Source organism: Saccopteryx leptura, chromosome 6 (genome assembly GCF_036850995.1).
Source record: "Saccopteryx leptura isolate mSacLep1 chromosome 6, mSacLep1_pri_phased_curated, whole genome shotgun sequence".
NCBI lineage: Eukaryota > Metazoa > Chordata > Mammalia > Chiroptera > Emballonuridae > Saccopteryx > Saccopteryx leptura.
Window position 1 is genome coordinate 144675139 of NC_089508.1, and position 22635 is coordinate 144697773.

The following is a 22635-nucleotide window of genomic DNA, read 5'->3' on the forward strand; positions in this document are numbered from 1 at the left end:
CCAGGGGGCTCCCATGGGCATTGGGACACAAGATTGGAGCAACAGGGGCATGGTGATGGGTGGGAAGAGGCAAAAGAGAGGGGAATGTCAGGCATGATGCCCAGGCTGGGCTGGCTTCAAAGGCATTTGATCTGGACAGTCTTCCAGAGTCCCCTACTCAGAAGAGTCCCAGGCTTGGTATAATGTGTTACTGCCACTTTCTCAAAATCATCAATTTTTGAACAAGGGTTCCATGTGCTCAATTTCATTTTGCACTGGGCCCTACAATTCTATAGCCAGTCCTGTTCCCAGGTTTCTGTCTTGAGCTAAGGGGTAGATCATAGTGCTAGTCATTGAAATTGGAAACAGAAGAACACATTTTGTTCCACAGGGGTGGAGATGAGTTCAGTTTGTAACACATGTCCTATGGGTCACCAAAGAAGGAATATTCAGTAGACTGTTAGAAATTCCATGTAAATTCCAAGCAAGGTACAAAGCTAGAGTTATAGACCAGGGGAGTACCATGGCCAAGGTGCTGGAGACCCTGAATGTGAATGAAAGTATGTAGAAGGAAAAGCTGGAGACAGAACCCTCGGGAACACTCAAGTTTAAGGGATCAGAGAAGGGAAGGAGAAGCGGAAGAGGAGGAGCCAGAGTCCTGTTGCAAAACGTGTCCTGGAAGCCAAGGAAAAGAGAGTCAGGAAGGCAGAGGGATCCTGTAAAACATGCCAAAAAGAGACCTCATAGGATCATGCCTAATGCATTTGGCAACTAGAGGTCTGGCAGTAATTACTGAGCCCACTGGTGGAGCTGGAAGTCATTACACAGGAAAAAGGGAAAGGCAGTAGGAAACTGTAAGTGCAGACTGCTTTTTCAAGAACCCGGGCTATGAAGACAAAGGGAGGATAGGAGGAAAATGGGTGTGTAGAAGAAAGGCAGGTTGCGGGTTTTTCCCCAAGATGGGGAAATGGAGCAGGTTTGTGTGTGCAAGCATTGCTTGTAGGAACTCTGATGAGGGCACACACTTCCAGGGCAGAAGCAGAAAAGATAAAGGTGGGAATGAAGGTGGACAAATTCAGATGGAGTGGGCAGAAAGTGAAAGTATTATTATACCTGCGCCCCCTGCACATATACATGCAAAAAAACCCAACAACAACCCAACAATAAATGTCTAATTTTCTTAGTAGTATTAAATTTACTACTCTGCGATATGGTCAGGAGAGCAGGGAGCTTTCGAAGAGTGATGGGGGTGAGGAACTCTGCCCCTTGGGAGGACACTGCCCAGGGACAGGTGTGACTGCCAGGTAGCCCACAGGACTCAGCCGCTGTGAGAGCAGAGGCTTGCAGTTTGCATAGATGAAGAACTGTAGGGAGCAACTCTGGCCCAGGGTATTAAAACATGACAGAGGAAAAAGAGATTTGCCTTTCCCTATTTCTTTTTTTTTTTTTTTTTTTTTTTTTTTTTTGTATTTTTCTGAAGCTGGAAACGGGGAGAGACAGTCAGACTCCCACATGCGCCCGACCGGGATCCACCCGGCACGACCACCAGGGGGCGACGCTCTGCCCACCAGGGGGCGATGCTCTGCCCCTCCGGGGCGTCGCTCTGTTGCGACCAGAGCCACTCTAGCGCCTGGGGCAGAGGCCAAGGAGCCATCCCCAGCGCCCACCCGGGCCATCTTTTCTCCAATGGAGCCTCGCTGTGGGAGGGGAAGAGAGAGAGAGGAAGGAGAGGGGGAGGGGTGGAGAAGCAGATGGGCGCTTCTCCTGTGTGCCCTGGCCGGGAATCGAACCGGGGACTTCTGCACGCCAGGCCGACGCCCTACCACTGAGCCAACCGGCCAGGGCCTATTTTTCTTAATTAAGCTCTGAAGGTCCTGCATGCAACTTTATAGCCTCAAACAGCACCTGGTTTCTCAGCACTGTTGGGGCCGCCCAGCCAGCACGGAGGCCCCTGAGCAGGTTAGAGGCTGCAGCGGGACAAGTGTGGATTTGGACAATAACTAATGCATGGCTAAGACCTGAGGCCCCTGCTTCCCTCAGCGGAAAGCATGTTTCTAAACTCATAAAGCAGCTCACTCTATGGTCTAATGATTAAACTTTCCTGGGCTCTAATTCATTACAGCAAAGTTAAAAACTGACCACTGGCCATTTAAACCTCCGTGGGTGATTAATTAGAAAAGAAGCAAAATTCCTGACTGGACTAACCACTAACTACACTTCTGTCGTTCGAGGCCCTTTTGCCCTGAACAGAACTCAAAAACGCTTCAGCCTTGACTCCATCCCTTGCTAAGGCAGCAGAATTAAGCTAATTCACAAAACCGGTGGCAGAGTTCTGGCACCTGCCTCTCTTCCCTCTCCAACCCCCAGGCTACGGGTAAGCTTACATTAACCCCTTATTTAATCAGACAGGTCACACACAGTCGTTGGAGACCCTTCCTTAGAGGCCCTCTCCCCCTCCTCATTATTTGTATATGTACCATGGAGTTTCTCTCTAGAGTTGCCAACGTGGTGCTTAGTTAAGTTTGTGGGAAAATGAATCTCATGAGAGACCTCTAACTTCGTGGCTGAGTCAACCCTGTCAAGGTGAGATAGGAAAAGGCGTCACTTAACAGAAGTGTCGGTCGAGAAATGATCTCAAGTAGAACCATCGTCTAGATTTAAGTAAGAAGTATATTTTTAAAAGTAGGTTCAGATAGGTAATTCAATGCCGTGGCCACCTGGGCAGGTCCTGGATACGTGTGTGAGCAAAGGAAGCGGTGAAAAGCAGTTTCCTTCCCTCGTGTGAAGACAAAGATGTCCCATCTAGCCCAAGCTCAGCGACATTGATACCAACGTTTCGCTTCTTTCTCAGGTATCAGCCTGACTTGTCTACCCTTTCTAAAGGGTTAACCCGCCTTTCCCGAGGGCTCAGCGCAAGAGCTAGTAGCCTTGGGCACCTTTTCTTGACTCCTTACAAATGTAAATTGCACGAGAGCGCGGGAGGTCCCAACCGCCCCCCCCCCCAAGCCTGACGATATGAACGCTTACCTCCGAGACCAGCCCACGCGCTGCCCCCACCCACCCCCCCCTGCACGCCGGGGGACACACACCCGGTGGCAGCCCCGTAGCTCCTTGCAGGGAACTGAAAAAGCTCAAACCCGGCAGCAACCGCAGACGCTTCCTTAAAACAAAAGCGTCCCGGGAGGGTGGGTCCTCACCCCCTCCAGGCCAAGTAGTGGCCTCCCGCCGCCCTCCCCCTCTGCTGGCTCTCCAAATGCGCATGAGCAGAGGCGCCTCCCTCAGTTCCTTCCAACGCGAAACTTTCTAATTCCGTTCTTTGGGTTGGGCTGCCGGTCGCTGAAGAGCGTTCGCACCTCCGGGTGAGCTGAACAAAGTGGCTGCGCGATTTTCCCCTCTCCACCCTCCCACCCCCTGCTTCCCTGGGAGCGGCAGGAAATGGAAGGGCCCCTCTCCTCTCTCTGAACATTTGCCTTTTCCCCCCACACCACCACTCCATAGAAGAATACGAGAAAGCAAGGCAGGCGACTGGGTGATCGTTCCTCTGCGGTGTCGCCTCGGCTGCAGGGACTGGACATGGGGCTGCTCCAGGTGTTCGCTTTCAGTGTCTTAGGTAATTCCGTGGAAACGGGGGGTGGGGGGCTTGAATATGGGGAAAGAAACCCCCAAAGGCGTTTGATTCAGCTTCGAGGGCACCTGGGGAATCGGGAGAGGGGCTGGAATGGAAGTTATGCCCTGGGGTTAGATGCCAGCGCTCTTGGTGGCGGCTGAAGACGGCGCGAGGATCATCGCGTACCTGCATGCCCCGGGCTCTGTCCCCAGAGCTTCGGTCGCTGTGTGGGACTTTACACCTTCCGCCCGTTCCTGCTAGGCTCTCCGGAACAGAGGTTAGGCTCCCCGGGAGCTCATTTCCCAGTAAAGTGCCGGAGCTGAGCGCAGGCTTGTCCTGGGAACTGACTGGGGCCATGTGGCTTTAATTAACCAGCGCTGTCTGCCCCCGGATGGCGCCAGAAACAGCTGGACAGGGAACTTCCCTGGAATGGCGAAGCGTTGAAGTCGCTCCAAAGCCTCAGGGATTGCCGCTCACCCCTAGCTCGAGAAAGCGGTGTCCCAGACAAGTCCTACACCTCGCTCCCCGCCCCCTACCTAGGGATTTTTGCGCGTGCACGTGCGCGCACGCACACATATGCATACACTCTCATGTGCTCCCTGGATCACAGATTTCTGAGCACACACACACTCGCACTCATAGCAAGGATGCACGGGCTGCCACGTGCACGCGGGCTCACATACGCACTCCAGCGCATTTGTACGGCGTTTGCCAGCTTCCCTGCACCCAGGTCCAGTCACGTCGAAGTGGCGGGTCTCCACATCTATCTTTTGTGCCTGGAGCTGCTCCCTCAGGGCATGGCAGGTTGGGCGCGATGCCCTTGGCTGATGGACAAACTTGAGATCCTGTTTCTTTCCGAACCCTCTCTACATCCCTGCCTTCCCCGCCTTTCCTTCACTCACCTCTCCATTGTGTCTCTTTTCTGTGCATTCTGCTTTCTTCTGAACCTACTCTATCCGGGTTCCTGCTTGTTCCTTTTGCTGGGCTCGCTCCCTACTCCCAAATCCCTAACACCTCCACCACCACCTCCACGCCGTTCCCTCACCCCTTCTGCAGCGGTGTTCGGAGTCCGAGTGAGCGCTCAAGAACCGGAGTTCAGCTACGGCTGTGCGGAGGGCAGCTGCTACCCAGCCACCGGCGACCTTCTCATTGGCCGAGCACAGAGGCTCTCGGTGACCTCGACGTGCGGGCTGCACACGCCTGAGCCTTACTGCATCGTTAGCCACCTCCAGGTGAGGGTGGAGAGCCCAGCTAGAATTTCTGCGCGCACCTCATCCGGTCCAAACTAAAGGGGCAGAGCCAGGGGACTCCGCATCCTGCTAGCTACCCAGATAGGAAGCCGGGCCAGCCAGGGAGGCCGGGATTCGGCTGGTAGCTCACCCTTTTGCTCCATCTCAGTTTGCACAGTTGCATCCGCCAAGCGTTTCCTGCCGCCACAGCCGTCGGCACAGGCGGTATGGAAAAGCAGGGCTGCAGACAGACCTGGCCCCTGCCAGTTCCAAAAGTCGCGCGTGCGCGCGCGCGTGTGTAATTTTTCCCCTTTGGAAATATGTATAAAAATAATTTTTTCTTTTCTTTCTTTCTTTCTTTCTTTCTTTCTTTCTTTCTTTCTTTCTTTCTTTCTTTCTTTCTTTTCTTTCTTTCTTTCTTTCTTTCTTTCTTTCTTTCTTTTTTTCTCTCTCTCTTTCCTTCCTTCCTTCCTTCTTTCTTTTTTCTTTCTTTCCCTCCCTCCTCCCTCCTTCCCTCCCTCCCTCCCTCCCTCCTTTCCTTCCTTCCTTCCTTCCTTCCTTCCTTCCTTCCTTCCTTCCTTCCTTCCTTCCTTCCTTCCTTCCTTCTTCTTTCTTTCTTAGTAGTGACTTTGGTTTGTTTGTTTTTCCAAATCTTGATCTCGGATAAAGGATATTCCAGCACTGACAGACACCTTGTAAGGTCACTGCGGTCATCAGACCGGTTTTTCTCACCTCATTTGGTGCTATTCCCCTATCTACATTTATTATTAGACTTTATTAGATACCAGGATAATGCTTTCTTTTCCAAAAATGCCCTGGTTGCCATGGTACCCTGATAGATGAGGACCAAACTGAAATTTCAAGGTGTTTTCTGTTTCTAAAAGTAGAACCAGATTTTAGATTTCAGAGATTACATTTTTACAAAGTCAAAACTAATTTTAAAAGATGAGAGTGTAAATTTTCAGAATGAGGAACCCTTTCCAAGACGTGACTGACATTTCTGGCCTCTCAGGCAAGCAGTCATTAGTCTCACAGTGAGGCAAGTTTCAAGCCAATTTATTGCTCTAATTTTGGTCATTCCATCCACCTGTGTACCTGCCCCTCAGGAGGAGGACATTGCGCTGTTTACACAGCATGTTCCTGAGATGGAGTCTGCTTTTACAAAGCAGAAGGAGACCCATTTTGGAAACCTGGTAAATGAAACCAAAGGAATGTGGTAAAGTGGATTCCATTCATTTGCTTCCAGGTTTATGCAAAGATGTCTAGACTGCTTCCTCCTGATTAGAAAGGAGGCTATAATTAAACACTTTTTTGTAAGTTTTGGTAATTGTTCTTCAGTAGTAGTGTCTTTGAGGACAAGTTAATGAAGACTATTTGTGTTCCCTTTTCAATATCAGCATGTAAATTTCAACTAAAATATTATGTTAACATTTACTGCAAAAAGCCAGGACATCCTGTAAATGAATCACTAGGCCCTGAAACCAGCTTTGACCAGAATAAGAACTGGACTGTTTGTGTTAAAAGCAAGTAGAGCCAGGCTCTCTGATTTACATGATTAGCCAAGAAATCGTGGAGTCCTTGCTCTCTAGGGATATCAGCGCCTGAGGAAAGGGCCTAGGCGGGATTGGTAAAAAGTGAGTCCGGAAGCTTTTGTATTTTGTTTACGGTCCCATTGTATCCCTGACTTCTGGTCTCTATATTTTCATGACTTCATCTTGCCAGGCTCTAAATTGTTTTGAGAGGAAGCAGATAAATAAATTAAATTGTAATGGTACAGGCAGTTGCTATTTTCCTTGTAAGAATATCACCCCTGCTTATATGTTGTTTGTAAGGTGTGTGTGGGTCTCTGTAGATTTCAGTCGCAGTGTCATTTTCAGACTTAAGGACAGTCTGCATTTCAGAAACCCTAGCTAGAAAGCAGACCTCTGTGTGGGAAGGGAACGATTATGTTTCGCTGTTTATGATTTGCCACGCTGGAGTACAAAGGAGGTTCTTTGAACTCTCCTGACCCAACTGGCGGGGTGGCTGTGGTTCCCATTTCAGGGGGAAGGGAAATGAGAACAGTTCGAAGCTACTCTAAACCCTAAAGTGTGCCGCGCTTCCAGCTCAGGTCCACTTTGGTGTTCTTTGAGTGGGCCCCACTTTATAGTGCTCCCAATACGCTGGGACAACCTGATAACCCTTCCCCAGGTAGCCTGAGAATTTGTGGTCCACAGGCCACCACCACGGCTACACAGCTTGGGCAGAGTAGAAGTTAAGAAGTCTTGTTCTATAGTTCCCAAATGTTCTTAAATTTGTCTGTGTAATACTTGGTGTCTGCCTTATGTAGGTTTTAGAAAATCAGGCCAAATTGGGTTTTTTTTCTTTCATTTTCTGTTTGCTTTATGTCAGCAAAAATTCTCTAATACCTTTTCTGCACTATACTTGAAGAGTAAGCTTCTCTAGCTATTTATTGAGATTAAGGCTTAAACCTAGAAATTTCATTTTGATTAAGTTAATAGCTGATGGAAACAGTACCTCCTTTTACTTTTGACCTTGAATGTGCAAAAGAGGAGGGCATTTTCAGGAGAATTTTATACTCAGTAAATTAAAGTGAAAACATGTGATATGTCATTTAAATAATTGGAGCACATTCATTTTTCTTGAAGCAAATAGGTTTGATTTTTGTATTGTGGGCTTGGTTTTTATTTGGAGGGTATATGTGCGATTGTTTCCTCAACTCATGAAACTAACTTTGCTTTCAGGAGGACAAGAAATGCTTCATATGCAATTCACAAGATCCTTATCATGAGACCCTCAATCCTGACAGTCATCTCATTGAAAATGTGGTCACTACATTTGCTCCAAACCGCCTTAAGATTTGGTGGCAATCTGAAAATGGTATGTGGTTGGTGTGGGAACAAGTTTGTGGAATGTGGTTGGTCACCTGGAAGGGGTTTACAGACTCCTAGGTGTCTGTGATCAGGACTGGTTGCTCTGTTCTGTGATCATGGCCTTTGACAGATTTATTGCCTGAAGCACTAACTTCTCTTGGTAAAATCCAATCCTTCTTCCTAAAGCGTGCACTTATAAGAAAGAAACCTTTCATACTAGACCAAAGTATCATTCTGAGGGGACCTTTGGGGAGTGAGTGCAGGTGCTGAGGAGGTCATGGGAAGGTATTATCTCAGAACCCTATTCTTCCACAAAAATTAAGCATCTTTCATTTTAATCAACCCCAAATGAAAGGGCAGAATCAGCCCCCACCACTATCTCCACCTTCTTTCTATCTAAAGAAAATTCAATAATAGTACTATAAACAAGCAAGAGATGTGATTTTTCAAAGACTTGGTCAACATGGATGACCCCGAGTTGGTTTACCTAGTGAGTGTGAAAATCAGTCCTTTGTATTTTCTTTGTCTTTTGGATTTTGGTTTAATAAATTCATCACATATAATATTACTATTGCTGTAAAATTAAATTGAAATTAGGTTTACTCTTGTTTCAAACTTGAATGCTGCACTTTGGAAAAGAGTTGTTGTGTTTGTTAGTTAACATGTATCATTAGATTTAAAAAAATATGAGAAAGGGCTCTCAAGTGAACCTAAGTCCAGCCATAGAAAGCACAGACACTACTAAATCTCTTTATGCCTACACCTGAGAGATATGCCTACACTTCAGATATATACCCTACACCAGAGAAATGTTTGAATGCTTGCCACCATTCACTCTATAAAGAAGAACTCCCTTAATAGACTTCTTCATCACTGACTGTGACATCCCACATGCTTTCTAGAAGACTGTTGGTTTCTGGGGAGGGTTGATTATTCTCTGGTTGGCCTTGGGACTCCATTGGTTACTGGCTTGATTGAGGTAGACTGGTCCCCAGAAAGCATGTATCAGTGTCTTATTAATTCTTATAGGACAATATCTTGGTTGATAGATTAGTGTGAAAGAGAATTTTCTGGCAATCTGTGCATGGACTACAGAGGACTACTGACGAGTAGCGTTTTCTGACTGCTCACATTCTTCTATTGAAAGGGAGAGAGAGAAGAGAGATGCTTTTCCCATGTTAGTAGCAGTAAAATAGTTCATCATGTACTAGAGTTCTAGAGGAACTCTAGTTGATTGCATCAGGAGTTTAAAATTTTCTACAGCTTTTCATTTGTGTGGCAAGAGTCGCCAAATGCCAGAAAGAAGGCTTTTTCCACTAGGCGGGCCGGATTTCTCTGTCACTGACATGGGATGCAATGACATGAGACTATGGAACTTGGTCTTTGGAAAGTCAGGCGGATTGTTACTGTCCCGTCATCTCTTTGTTGTCTGATAGTTTACAATTCAGGACATTTTTTTGTAAATGGGATTTTATCTATTTTTTGGGTGTTTTGTCCACAGGGAGCTTTACATGGAGGCATAAATGACTGGTTCTCAGGCATAGATTCCAGCTGGGCTTGTGCAGCTACTTTTAACTCACCTCCATGATGCCTTGCCCTTGGTCTGGCAGAGATCAGACACACTGGAGTAATGGTCTGTTTCTTTCCTCCTTGGCTTTCTCTTCCCACATTAAAATGACTGTGGTACTTTATTAGGTTGTAAATTTCAAGTGGAATGTGCTTTTAGGCCACATGTTGCAGCGCATGGTCTGATGCTGCAGAAATGGCGCTCGTCCTGTGTGTATTTCATTGTTTCCTTGTCTCTTCATTTGGAACAAATATTGCTGAGTTTTAAAAGCCTGGAAAGGGGAGATGTATGGTTACTTGGCTAACATTTCACATGGAAAGAAGTGTCCAGAGGAGGTTTATCATGTAGTTCTTTTAAAAAATTTAGATAAAGCTAGTATATGACTATAATTTTTTTCTTTAACATTCCAGCTAACTCATATCCATTCCAGTGACCACTTCCCCCCCCCCCCCAATCGACTTGGTAGTCTTCCAGCAGGAGGCTTTATTTCAAAAGTCCTACTGATTTCCTGAAAATACACCAGCCCGTGACATGATTTAATCTGACACATTCCTGTCTTCTTGGATTTAAAGCCTCTTTTAATCTGGAAGATGGACCCCCAAAGCCCTCTGAAGTGCCGGAAAGGTGGAAGGCCTCCTTTGCAAACAGGCAGGGCCCAAGGGGTCAGAGGGGTTAGAGCGAGGTGTTTTCCATCTCTGAATTCCAGTGGCCCTTCCATGTGTGAGCGCCTGTGCGCTGGACCCACAGGGCGTGGAGCACAGGCTCCTGTTTGTTCAGGCCCTCCCCTCCAAAAGGGAGATGTGGGTGTTTGTTTGGGCTAGCTTGTTTATTGGACCAGCCCTTTGTCTCTCTGCCATTGTGTTTCAGTTGTAGAGATGCACCAGCCCCTTCCCCGGCAGGCTGGGCTTTTCTAAATTGGAGTGTAACCAGCGTAACTGGTAGACTCATATTTCCCTTCCTATTGCTGCCGAAGGAAAAAGAGAAGATTTGTGTTTGTCCCGAAGGAGGATTGTGACCCTGTGCTTTGGAGTGCAAGCTGAGTCCCCACTGTGCACAGGAAGTGCCCTTCTCCATTCCCCCTGGAGAGCCTCTTGGCTAGGAGGGATGGGAAGATGTCTCACTGTTTTCTAAGCAAAGATGTCTTTGATGCAGTTGGAGGCATTCTGCCAAATGTCTTATTCCAGGGAGCAGATTCAACATGTTGAACTCCAAAAAGATTTGTAGAAGACTGAAGGACCCTTCTGATTGGTGCTTTAACACCTAAACTTGAACACAGGTTTATTGTCATCTTATCTGCATCTACAGCTTAAGATAAAAAGCAAAAAGGATTTCTCTAAAGATGATAAAGATAACGTAAGAAAATAGCCTCAATTGTTCACAGATGTTCCTTTTTACCTTACTGTTTTCTTTTTTATTAAAAAACAAAATCTATAGGCGTGGAAAATGTAACCATCCAACTGGATTTGGAAGCAGAATTCCATTTTACTCATCTCATAATGACCTTCAAGGTAAGGAATCCATAAACTTTTTCACAAGTGACACACGAGAACACTATGTAATCCCCCTTTTGAAACACATGTCTGTTGTGAATTGAGCTAAATGGGAACTTAGATATTATCATTGCAATTAACTGGGACAATTGAGTAGATTTTTAAACACGGAAATGAATTACTATGCTTAACAAATACTCTATCTTCACAGCAGTAACCGAGCAAGCCACTATTCTAAGGTAATTCAACTGTAAACTTTTAATTAGGTATCTTTTTATTTCCCCATGGAGAGACAGCTCTGACTCTTCCAAACCACAATTGAACATCTGGAGAATAAATCCCTGGTCACTTGTGTTGATGATTTAATGCTGAGTTTGGTAACTGAAAAGGGAGTGTATTTTCTTTATTTAGTTGCCAAGGTTTTGCAAAATTTGTGGGAACAGTTTTACAGTTCTTTAAGAAATCTGTATGCCTTCTTAAATGTGGATTTTCTCATCATTTTTCTTTTTGAGATGTAAAATGATTCCAGTACTAGGGAATGTCTGTACAAAGTCCCTTTGTTTCTTCTTAAGCAGCTGCCTGGAAATGACAGACTCCACATGGCTTAGAGTGCACACTAAACCTATAATTTACTTATTACTTCTTAGATTAAAATCACTGGTGAATAGTTTTCATTTGAAGTTGGGGGCCTTATCTATACCCTCTCAGGTTAGAAAAAGGTACCAGGCTAGATTTACCATGCAGGCAGGTAGCCACAAAGGTCTCACTATGTCCTCTACTGAAGCCTGGCAGGCCAGGCCATGGGTGGGCGTGGAGGTCAGAATGTGGCTGGGCTGCTGGTTCCCAGGCCCTCTGCCCCTTCCCCAGGAAGCTGCTGTTACTGCTGGGGAGGAAAGTTTACACTGACACCTGATACTGAGAGGACTGGGAGGGCTTCCACTGAACACCTTCGTCACTTACTCTTTGTCCCTTCATCAATTACACAGTCAACCTGACGGTTAGAATTAAAACTCAGCTACTCATGAGGATATTGCCTTCATGTTATGTGACATTTTTATTAGTGTTTATGGTCCTTTTACTTTGGAAAGGGCATCTGTTTACATATAAAGGTAGTTCTGAGTTTCTTTACAACCACAAGTCCTTTGGGCACATATTCTGTAGTTGGAATTCATTCAAGTGAATACAATGGGCCAAAGATGAAACTCTGTGCAGAAGTGCAGAAGCTCAAATGGAGGAGGTGGTGATTTAACTGAGATGTGAAAAATGGCTGCATGCAGTCATACTTTATTTTATGGGAGAGAACTTATCCTCCGGGTCCTAGTTCATATGTGAAAAGCAACATCTATGGGGTTGGACAGATTTGGGTGTGAGTCCCCATTCTGCCCCTTACTGTTGTGTGTGGGAAGAGCTTTGGCTTCCCTGTTGGTAAAGTGGGAACAATAATGGCACCTGTGTTATAGAGTTGTGTGATATATCCCTCTGCTCCGGTTATAGGGGCAATCGTGCTACCCTGGCCTGTAGTAAAAACGTGACCATTTCCATATGTGCTGATGCTTGGCACATAATTGCTCTATAAATATTTACTGATAAATGAGTAACTGAATGAGTTAACCCAACCATCTTCTGTTTGAAAGAAACTGCTCCAGGCTTTATGGGCTATTTTAGAGGTGGTTTAGAGGTCACTGCCCTCCTGAGACTTCATTCTTCTAGGGGAGAAACTTACTTGCAGATAACTCAGATATACGACAGAGTGTGCTAACTGCTGTAGCAGAAGTTCAGATGATGTGCATTAGCACAGAGGAGCGGGAAGTTAACTGTAGCCTGGGAGATGAGAGAAAGCTTCATGAGGACAGGACTGCGGTGCGCTTGACCTGGGCCAGGAAGAGTGAGCAGGATTTAAGTGGGAAAAGATGGGGAAAAGCCATTCTAGCAGAGGGAACAGTTCGAGCACCGCTCTGGCGTGGGACCTCAGGCAAGGTGTGTTCAGCACGTGCAATGTACATTTGCCTCAAGCTTGGAGTAGCGAAGGGAGGAAGGGAAGTAAGATGACAGAAAGACCATGACTCCTTGCAGAGGAGTGTGAACTCGAGACCTGTATTTCAGGGAGGGAGTCAAGGGGAAATGCAAGGGAGGGCCTGGGACAACACTGGGGGCTCCTGTTGAGGTCTTGTTGAGAAGGACTGACTGAGGAGGGACTGCAGTCCCTGGGAGGCTGTCTGTGATCCTCGGGTGGAAAGGAGCCACCTCCTGCAGCCCAAGTGCCTTGGGAAGCAGATGGGAAGCTTTTTCAGATCAAACATGTCCCATTATCTCCCCCCCACACCATCTCTGAGAATCATCGCCGAGAGGTGGAGCCGGTTTTCTAAGAAAGTCAGGTGGGCCCCTTAGAATCAAAGGTTAAACCATAAATTGGAGAAAGATTGGAAGCAGAGCAGTGGAAGGAAGGATAAGGAAAGGAATACATCAAAGATTACTCTAAAAAAAAATTACTCTGACGTCCACACTGACTAACTAGGAGGGTGGTGATACCAATTAACAATAGGGAGGGCAGGAAGGGGTTGAGGATGGAGAGTACAAGTTGTTCTTACTTGTGTTTGCCGTAGAGATGGCCAATGGTTGAGTACATTGCATTTTCTTAAGCTAGTAAAATTTATTTAGCATATACACAGTATTTTTTTTTATATAGTCAGACAGTTCCAAACTCACAGCTCTTTTATTTCGTGTGAACTTCAGAGGCTACGCTGCAGCACAGGAGGGCCAAATAGGTTGGTGACTAAGCCAAGAGCATGGAAAAGCTTCTGTTCTGTAGGTAAAATGTGTTGTTCTCATTTCCAGCAGCTTCTTAACTCCACAGGAAATTAAGTAACCCGCCAGTGGCCCTTTGAGACTCAGAAATTTCCAGAAGGGCAGGAAGCATAGCCAGGACTGTCTGTAAGGCTTTTCCTCTCTGCTCCCTAGTGACACATGCATCAGGCAACTCTCTCTCTAAGTATCTTCACTCTTCTCATGGAGAGTTTGTTGGTTCAGTTAGCCATTAGCCATTGGGTTTTCCTCTCTTACTTTAAAATTCTAATAAAGTATCATATTTTTTATTCCTGAACATGTAAAAAAATAAAAAGACAAAGAACTTGAGCAACTAGTAAGTGAATAAGTCAAAGAATCTGTCAAAATGTGACCTTTAATTTCTTAAGATCATTGGGATTCTTAAGAGAAGCAAGAGGAGGTCTGGGAATGTACTCATTTTTCCTTTAGTTGTCACCCAAATGTGTCAAACATTGGTTTGAATTCAGAAGTGTCTGTTTAGGTTCTGTTTGCTAGGTCTGTTTAACTTTCTGACCTTCCTGCACTGTCATCTGACATCTACTTCCCAGAATGCATTGCCTGTTCATCCAGGCTGAAGCATCTGCCCACAGTTAGTGCTCATTCTGCTTCCTCTCTTATTTCCAGTTGAGCCTGTTCATCACACCCTCTAAACTTCTGCTCTCTTCTTAAGATTTTTGTCGTCTTATTCCTTCCTCTCTGGCATCCATTTTTCAGTCTTCTATTATTCCACTAGCCAATAAGGCAGAAAGACATATTTGGTCTTCATTCAGCCTGGATTTGAATCTAAGTTCCTCCAAAAGCTAGCAAGTCAGTTGGTGTCTCTGAGTTCGGTTTCCTGATCCATGAGACAAATGTGTTGTGAAGCTGTATTAGTTCCCTAGAGCCTCCATAGAAAGTATCACAGATCCGGTGGCTTAACCTGCAGTCTAGAGAACATGTCAGCAGATTTCTTCTGTGGCCTTTTCTTTCCTTCTTATAGATGGCTGGCTGTCTTCTTGTGTTTTCACATGGTCTTCCCTCTGTTCATGCCCGTCTCCTAATTTCTTCTAAAGACACCAGTCAACATGGATTGGGATGGTCTATAATGACCTCATTTTACTTAATTATCCCTTTAACGACCCTACCTCCAAATACAGTCACGGTCTGAGGTACCGGGGCTTAGTCTTCAACATAATAACTCTGGGAGGGTACAGGTCAGCCCATAACAGTATGTTAAAGGCAATCATATAGTTAAAGTCCCTGGTACCAGTCTCTTTCCTTCCTTATCTAACCCTTTGTGGATGCATTTTCTTGGAGCACTGACTTTGGCTCTCTTTTATCTTGCCCTTTGCTTTTTGGGGAAAAATGATACATTTGGGGGTTTCAAATGTTATATGGATGTAGTGATTCCTGAACCCATGTTCCCAGCTCCATTCTTGCGGCTATGTGCTGGCCACTGTCTTCAGTTGTCCAGGGGGCGTCACCACGTGGCTGCCTCACATGTCATTCGTCCAAAACCAAATGCCTTCACATCTCTTCTGTCTCTCTGTTATTAGTAACATAGTTCCCCAGCTACCCGAGCTCAGGTGCCTGTGTTTCTTTCCTCTCCCTCCCTTTCCACTGAAATCTAATTGATCACCGAATCCAATTCTATACATTTTTCTTTCACCAAATTCTCAGAGCAGTCAGTTTGGTCCCTTTATCTGTATTTAAACTGTAAGGCTTGAGTTAAGACCTTCACCTTTTTTCTGTTGCTTGGTTTCCTTGTCTCTTTTTTTCATGCACGATATCTCTGCCACAGTTATTTTTCTAAAGTGCAGTCTAACTTATACTATTTTGTCCAGTTCCATCTGTGTTTCCCTTTAATTGTCATTGTACAAAGATGAAGTAAACCCCTTAGCTCAAGTTGCTCCCTGCTCTGTGAAGAATGCTGCTGTGAATGTGCATGTACAAATATAAGTCTGAGTTTTGTTTCCAGTCTTTTGCTTGTATAGCTAGTTCCTGAGTTAGTAATTTCTTCCTCTTATTTTCTAAAGCACACCACATATGACTCTACTATAGTGTTTGCCATATTGTGTTGTAAATGATGATTTATACCCATATCGACACCTCAATGGACTACCTCCAGAATATAGACCAGTGTGTGGTACTGAGGGAAGTCTTTACACATCTACTGAATTATTAAATGAACCATCGAAAGAATAAGCACTCAAACTAACCAATCATATTATGGGTCTGTTTATAATCAGCTTCTAAAGAGAAACAGCTTACTAATCTTTAGGAGAGTGGGAGAAAGTGCAACAGTTAGAGGCTAGATACTTTCTTCACAAGGAGAGTCTCCCTAGAACAACAGCTTCAAGTATTTGAAATCTAGCTACAGTCTAAAATACCGACCACATGCAGTCAGGGCTGTTGCACACATTTGAGTGATATTTTCATCTGAGATTTAAACAATAACGTACTACAAATAAGAAACCACCAAATGAACCCTTCCCACCCTGCCCTTAGACATTCCGTCCAGCCGCCATGCTGATCGAGCGGTCGTCTGACTTTGGGAAAACCTGGGGCGTGTACAGATACTTTGCTTACGACTGTGAGAGCTCATTTCCAGGTATTTCAACTGGCCCCATGAAGAAAGTCGACGATGTAATTTGTGATTCCCGATATTCTGACATTGAACCCTCAACGGAAGGAGAGGTTTGTTTCCTTTTTTGTGTCACATTCTACTTGCAAATTGTTTTTATCATTGCAAAAATACCAATTATTCTTCTATCTATTTTTAGGTGATATTTCGTGCTTTGGATCCTGCTTTCAAAATAGAAGATCCTTATAGTCCAAGGATACAGAGTAAGCTTGTTTTCATATAAAAGTCTGATGGAAAATTGCAATCATGGAAGAACTTTTACCCAGAGAATTACTACCCAGAGTTTAACTATTCAGTACTAAATACACCCCCTTCATTTCTTTTTCTCTGCAATACCCTACCAGAAGGTTTTGAAATTGGCAGTAACGAAAGTCTTTGCTGACAAGGAACATGTTTTCATGAAAGATTTATGCCATAGGTGCTCAATCAATTATGCTTATCATAATACATTATTTATTTTATTGCTCAGTATAATGTGTGTGTATGTGTGTGTGTGTGTATTCTTAGGCTGTAGATTAAGCTTTTGTAACAAAGTGTCCCAAAAAATACATTGGCCCAAATAAAATGGAAGTTTATTTCTCTTACAAAATTACTCAGTGGGATTTTCAGAGGAGTAGCTCATTGCTACAAATAGGCTCACTAGATAGAATACAGGCTGAAACCCAGTTAAATTTGACTTGTAAATAAACAATGAACTATTTTTTAGTATAACTATGTCCCATGTAATATTTGGGATGTACTTATACTAAAAAATGATTGTTTACCAGAAATTCAGATTTATCTAAGCATTTTGTATCTTTATTTCTAAATCTTGCAGTCTTAGCCAGTAGGTCATCCAGGTCCCCAGGTTCCATCTGTCTTACTGTCTTTGTCCACATGGTTAGAGCTGGACCAATAATACCCTTTTCCCAACCTGAGGGAGGGGAGGGAGTGAAGGGCAAGTGACACAGGAGCTGTTACCACTTCTATTTGCATCCCATTGGCCACAATTAGTCACATGGCTACACTGCAGGCGACATGGTGGAACATCCCTAGTTAGGTGGCCACATGCTCTTGACTAGGGCTCTTGCTATCAAAGAAGAAAGAGAAGAAAGAGCAGTCGAGGGAAATCACAAGTCTCACCCATGCTCAATGTGCTCAGTAAGGTGAGGCTTGTTTCCTTTTTACATCTGGGTAAACTGAGACTCAGAAAGTTGGTAAACATGTAGAAGGTGGCAAATAATGTCAATCAGATCCTAAACCTGAATGTTAGGACTCTCAGTTCAGAGCTCTTAGCAGCATTCAGTAACTGTGCTATGTCTTCCAGAATTACATGTTGATCTTTTGGGGAGCAGAATGTGCACTGACTAAAGAATGGGCCTTGGAGTCAGACAGGTATAAGTTTAAGTCCCAGTACCAGCATGTTATATCTGTATGACTTAGGGCAAGTTATTTGCTTAAAGTCTTTTTAAGCCTCTGTTTTTTTACATCTGTAAATGGGAAGAGTGATTGTTGACCTTAAGGTTGTTAGAGAGGGAAGATGAGTTGATGTCTATAAACCACGCACCAAAGTACCTGACGCATAGAAAGTGTTGGAGATCCTGAAGCTGCACTGCTGTTGTTGCTGTCAGCTGTGACTAGGTCTAGTGTGCTCCTGGTCCCATGGTCAGAGTGGAGGGGGCGCTCCCCGCCTGCTCAGTTGCATGCGGTCAGGCGAGCAGCAGCAGGGCCGACTCTCACTTCCCAGCTGAGCATGGCCCTGTTGCACCCATGGGGCTACCAGCCTGAAGCACGGAAGAAAAGAAAGGAAGAAGTCCAGGAATACTGCCAAAAGAGTGCTCTTTCCCTGCTTCACTAATTTTATGTGTGGCCCTGACTGTCTGGTCTCTAATTTAATGGCATGTCCAGCACTATGCCGTTTGTGAGTGAGCTCTGTGAGGCCTTCTCTCCCTGTCCTCACAATCCACTTGTGAGAAATGTCCACCTGGGCTCCCAAGAAGACACCACCCCACCCTGCCAACGCAAGACCCTGAAAGAACCTGTGGTCTGCTCATTTTTTAAAAATGTTTATTTTTTTATTTATTATTGATTTTAGTGATAGAGGAAAAGAAAGAGAGGGAGAAAGAAAAACACTGACTCGTTGTTCCCATTATTCATTTATTCATTAGTTGATCTTACACGTGCCCAGACTGGGAATCAAACGCACAACCCTAGCATGTCAGGGGACGATGCTTTAAGCAACTGACCTACTCAGCCAGGACATAGTCTGCTTCATTTTAAGTAAAACTTGTTGGACTTGAGGACTGTGTTACCATTATAATTCAGTTGTCTTCTGTTATTAAATGGCATCAGAAAACCTATTTCTATATCAAAGAAACATCCCTTTCAGCTGTTCATGCTTTTGATTTACTTTGTAATGAAGAGAACAATATCTCTTTAATTGTTCCTATTGCTGAGACCTTTGAGACTCACTTCAAAAGTGATTTTTGCCTCTTGGAACAGCAGTCAATGCGAGGCTTAGTTGTTGTTAAATATAGCAGGAGAGTGGAGGGAAGTGTTTTTGCTCTGCTGAGGGCTTCCACAAAGATCAGTTCAAGGGTTTCTAAATACTCCAGGTGATCTTCAAGTTTGTTGTTCGGCCTCTTGTCAATAGGCACTTGGTCTCTCTGTGCAGGAGCATTTGTGCAGGAGGAAGTGTCAGCATTCATAAATTCCATTCCGCTCAGTAGACCATGATTTCTCTGTCTAGTTTCTGATTTTACAAAGAACCCAAGCTTAGTGCATAGACTCATGGACTTTCTCTTTCAACCCACAGTCTTTATTGTAAGCTATGCATATATCATAAGTATTTAAAATTGGACTTGGGCTGTGAAAGTTATCTGCTGTGCTGGGCAAATTCCCTGTTGTCCTGTGTTGTAAATGATTAGAATGCATCAGCAGAAGTGAAGTAAGGCTTGGGAGCAGTTTCAGGCTCCAGAGCTACGTGGGACAGCAGATGGACCAGTCAGTCTTTTGGGGTCCACTTTAGCAAGAGCAACTTAATAATTAGTGAAAACACTGCTCAGAAGGTCGAATGGCTCTTGGTTTATAAAGTTACTATAGAATGCAATTGACATCCTGGCTTTTATATCAGCATAGGACTACAGACCCAGGAAAAAGAAGATAAAATGAAAGAATTTGATCTATAAGTAACTTATAATTCAGAAAAAAGAACTTGTTCCAACATCCTAATACTAAGATCCTTTAACCTTCTGCCACTGTATTGTATTGGTAATTATATGGGTAAATTTTTATTATAAAACTAGGACAAAAAAGTTACAGATTGTCATGTTGCTTTAAGACTTGGTTGAGATATTCTGTACTTGGACTGTGATTGTCCTATAGTGTTATATCTAACTTAGTAACTTGGATTTCATCTAAATGGTGGGAAATTTCAGATAATATTTTCCTCTCCAAAAATAAACAAATACAAGGTGGGGCAAAAGTAGATTTACAGTTGTGAGTACATGAAGCACAATTATTTATTTATTTATTTTTGGTTTTCTTTTTGACAGAGACAGAGTCAGAGAGGGGGACAGATAGGGACAGACGTACAGTAAGGGAGAGAGATGAGAAGCATCAATTCTTCGTTTGGCACCTTAGTTGTTCATTGATTGCTTTCTCATATGTGCTTTGAGGGGGGGCTTTAGTAGAGCAAGTGACCCCTTGCTCAAGCCAGTGACCTTGGGCTCAAACCAGCGACCTTGGGCTTCAAGCCAGGGACCTTTGGGCTCAAGCTAACAACCATGGGATATCATGTCTATGATCCCATGCTCAAGCTAGTGACCCCACATGCAAACTGTTGAGTCTGTGCTCAAGCCTGATAAGCCCGCGCTCAAGCTGGCAACCTCAAGGTTTTGAACCTGGGTCTTCTGCGTCCTAGTCTGATGCTCTATCCACTGCCACCACCTGGTTAGGTGAAGCACAGTGTCTTCTTGCATTATTATTTATTAGTAATTTTATTGTTTTCCATACAAACAACTGTAAATCTACTTTTGCCCCACCCTGTATGTTTCTTTCTAACTACTTCATAATAATATTAATGAGAATTTGGGGTGCTATGATAAAGCTGTTCCCACCTGAATGGGATTTTCTGATTCTGAGGCTGACACTGACTGCTGTAGGGGCCAGGTGGCATTGCAGTAGGTGAGATTACTCTACCAATCATGCAACCACATTCTTCAGTTTCTCTGCTTCTGTAGTTCTAACTGAAACCTCAGTCTACAAACAAACACATTACAAAATAAACGTTCTCATTAAATTAATAAGAAGGTAGTAACCTTTGTTTCTTCAGAGACCATCACATTAGGTTAAAGTTTACTATTATGATCATCTAGATCAGTGGTAGTCAGCCTGGTCCCTACCGCCCACTAGTGGGCGTTCCAGCTTTCATGGTGGGCAGTAGCGGAACAACCAAAGTATAAATAAAAAGATAGATTTAACTGTAGTAAGTTGTTTTATAAAGATTTATTCTGCCAAACAGCGAAAATCTGACATAAAGTACTTGGTAAGTAATTATTATTATATGCTTTAACTTGCTGTAACTCTGCTTTATAAGTTTTATAAAGTAAAGTTACTTTCCTACTTTATAAATCACCATTACTGTGGAACCAGTGGGTGGTTAGAAAATTTTACTACTAACAGAGATACAAAAGTGGCGGTAGGTATAAAAAGGTTGACTACCCCTGATATAGATCATATAAGGAGGGCAAACTTGACTTCAGCCATTTCTATTTGTCTTGCCTTTCTGTAAAAAGAAAAGATGTATATTACAAAAAAAAACACCTTGCTTGTTTGATCAGAATTTTCTTCTTGGTGGCCTTTATAGATCTCCTGAAAATCACCAACTTGAGAATCAAGTTTGTGAAACTACATACTTTGGGAGATAACCTTTTGGATTCCAGAATGGAGATTCGAGAGAAGTACTACTATGCAGTTTACGATATGGTGGTTCGTGGCAATTGCTTCTGCTATGGCCATGCCAGTGAGTGTGCCCCTGTGGACGGAGTCAGTGAGGAGGTAGAAGGCATGGTAAGCAGGCCCCGTGTGGCTTTCTCCTTCTTACCGGTGAACCTATAAAGAAAATTGAAGCTTGTCTTACCTTAGGCCTTTCTCATTTTCTAGTCTTTTGGGGTTTTTTTCCAGACTTACAATTAGGCCTTTGCACCACAGTGATTTTCTCTGCTGACTTTCTTGGTCTATAAGTATGTAAGGACTGTTGTTAGACCCTGAATTCATTTTTGGAAATTGTTGCTGTGGGCTGATGCTATAGTGGATGTTTTAATCAATAAATAGTAAGATATTTCTAAATAACAGCACATCTTCCTTTCTTCAGGGGAAATTAAAAATCACAAGCATTCTAGTCTCCTTTCATGCTAGAAGGCATAAATTGGTCCCAGTTCAAAGAAACTGGAAATTTGAAATTAAAACCATGGACTATCATTTAGGAATCAGATGGGCCTTGTTTCCTTATATCTTCTAGTTTCATTCTTTTTCCTGTGGTTTCAAATTATGTAGTTATAAAATATTGAGATTTGGGTGATATGCAAAATGGATAGAGTATTTTACCAGTTTCTGAGTGCACTGGTAATTCTTATACCCATAAGGATTTTAACAGCAGACCGGATATATTAAACCAACTATCTTTAATAGAAGAAACCAAGAATTAAGTCATTTGCCAGAGGGCCCTAAATAAGTAAATGACAGATGTAAATTCAAATCAGCTCTCCCGAGTTTGCCCCAGGGTTCCTGTACTGGACATGAGCCTCCCTCCCTGGGGAAGGCGGGGCCTCGCTGACTTACTGTTGGCCTTTTCAAAGTTTGCTAGTAGTTCTCAGCTGAGAAGGAGCTGGATTGAGTGTAGTCTACTCAAACTTGTCTTCCTTCTACTCCAGTTAGAAATTGTTTACAAGATAAAGTAGAATTTCTAACGGAGCCTAAAGGGCAGACTCATCCTAATCTTGGTGCGGCTCCTTCTGGAGAAGGCAGCAGATGGGGTTTACTTCCAGTGTGGAGAATCTGGGGCGTGGCCCGCGTGCGGAGGGATGGCTCTGCCAGGGCCCACAGCCCCAGACTGTTCATTCAGAAACTGCAGAACAGCGATCTTCAGCCTTTCTCATCTCCTTGCACACACCAACTAATTACTAAAATTCTGCAGCACACCAAAAAAATTTTTTTTCTGACAAAAAAATGACTATAATGTTGATTCATTCACACTGGACAGCTCCTGTTGTGTTGGTCGTTGTCATTTTTTTTTATTTGACAATATGAGGGGAAGAGGTCAGTGCTCCGGTCTAAATAGTCGGGTAGTGCATGTTGTTAAAATTCTCTCGCACAGGGCTGAAGAGTCCGTGGTATGGACTTGGGGCTGTTTTCAGTCTATGTGAAGTCAACTTGTGATGACAGGATTTTAGTCTTCTGCTATCT

At 44.0% G+C, this 22635-nt stretch overlaps 1 protein-coding gene across 3 annotated transcripts in view; it reads left to right on the plus strand.

The window, feature by feature from the left end:
- Positions 1-3190: 3190 nt before the first annotated feature.
- The window catches only part of LAMB1 (laminin subunit beta 1), a 91473-nt gene continuing 72028 nt past the window's right edge, over positions 3191-22635 (plus strand). The window contains exons 1-8 of one of the 3 annotated variants that reach the window (XM_066344479.1): positions 3191-3338; positions 3478-3589; positions 4643-4818; positions 7560-7695; positions 10690-10763; positions 16056-16244; positions 16331-16394; positions 21038-21240. In XM_066344479.1, coding sequence (XP_066200576.1) covers positions 3553-3589; positions 4643-4818; positions 7560-7695; positions 10690-10763; positions 16056-16244; positions 16331-16394; positions 21038-21240 — 879 coding nt within the window. In that variant the 5' untranslated portion in view covers positions 3191-3338; positions 3478-3552. Of the gene's footprint in view, positions 3339-3459; positions 3590-4642; positions 4819-5924; positions 6009-7559; positions 7696-10689; positions 10764-16055; positions 16245-16330; positions 16395-21037; positions 21241-22635 lie in introns of those variants that run through there. The other 2 variants (XM_066344478.1, XM_066344480.1) reach the window with 2 other exon arrangements.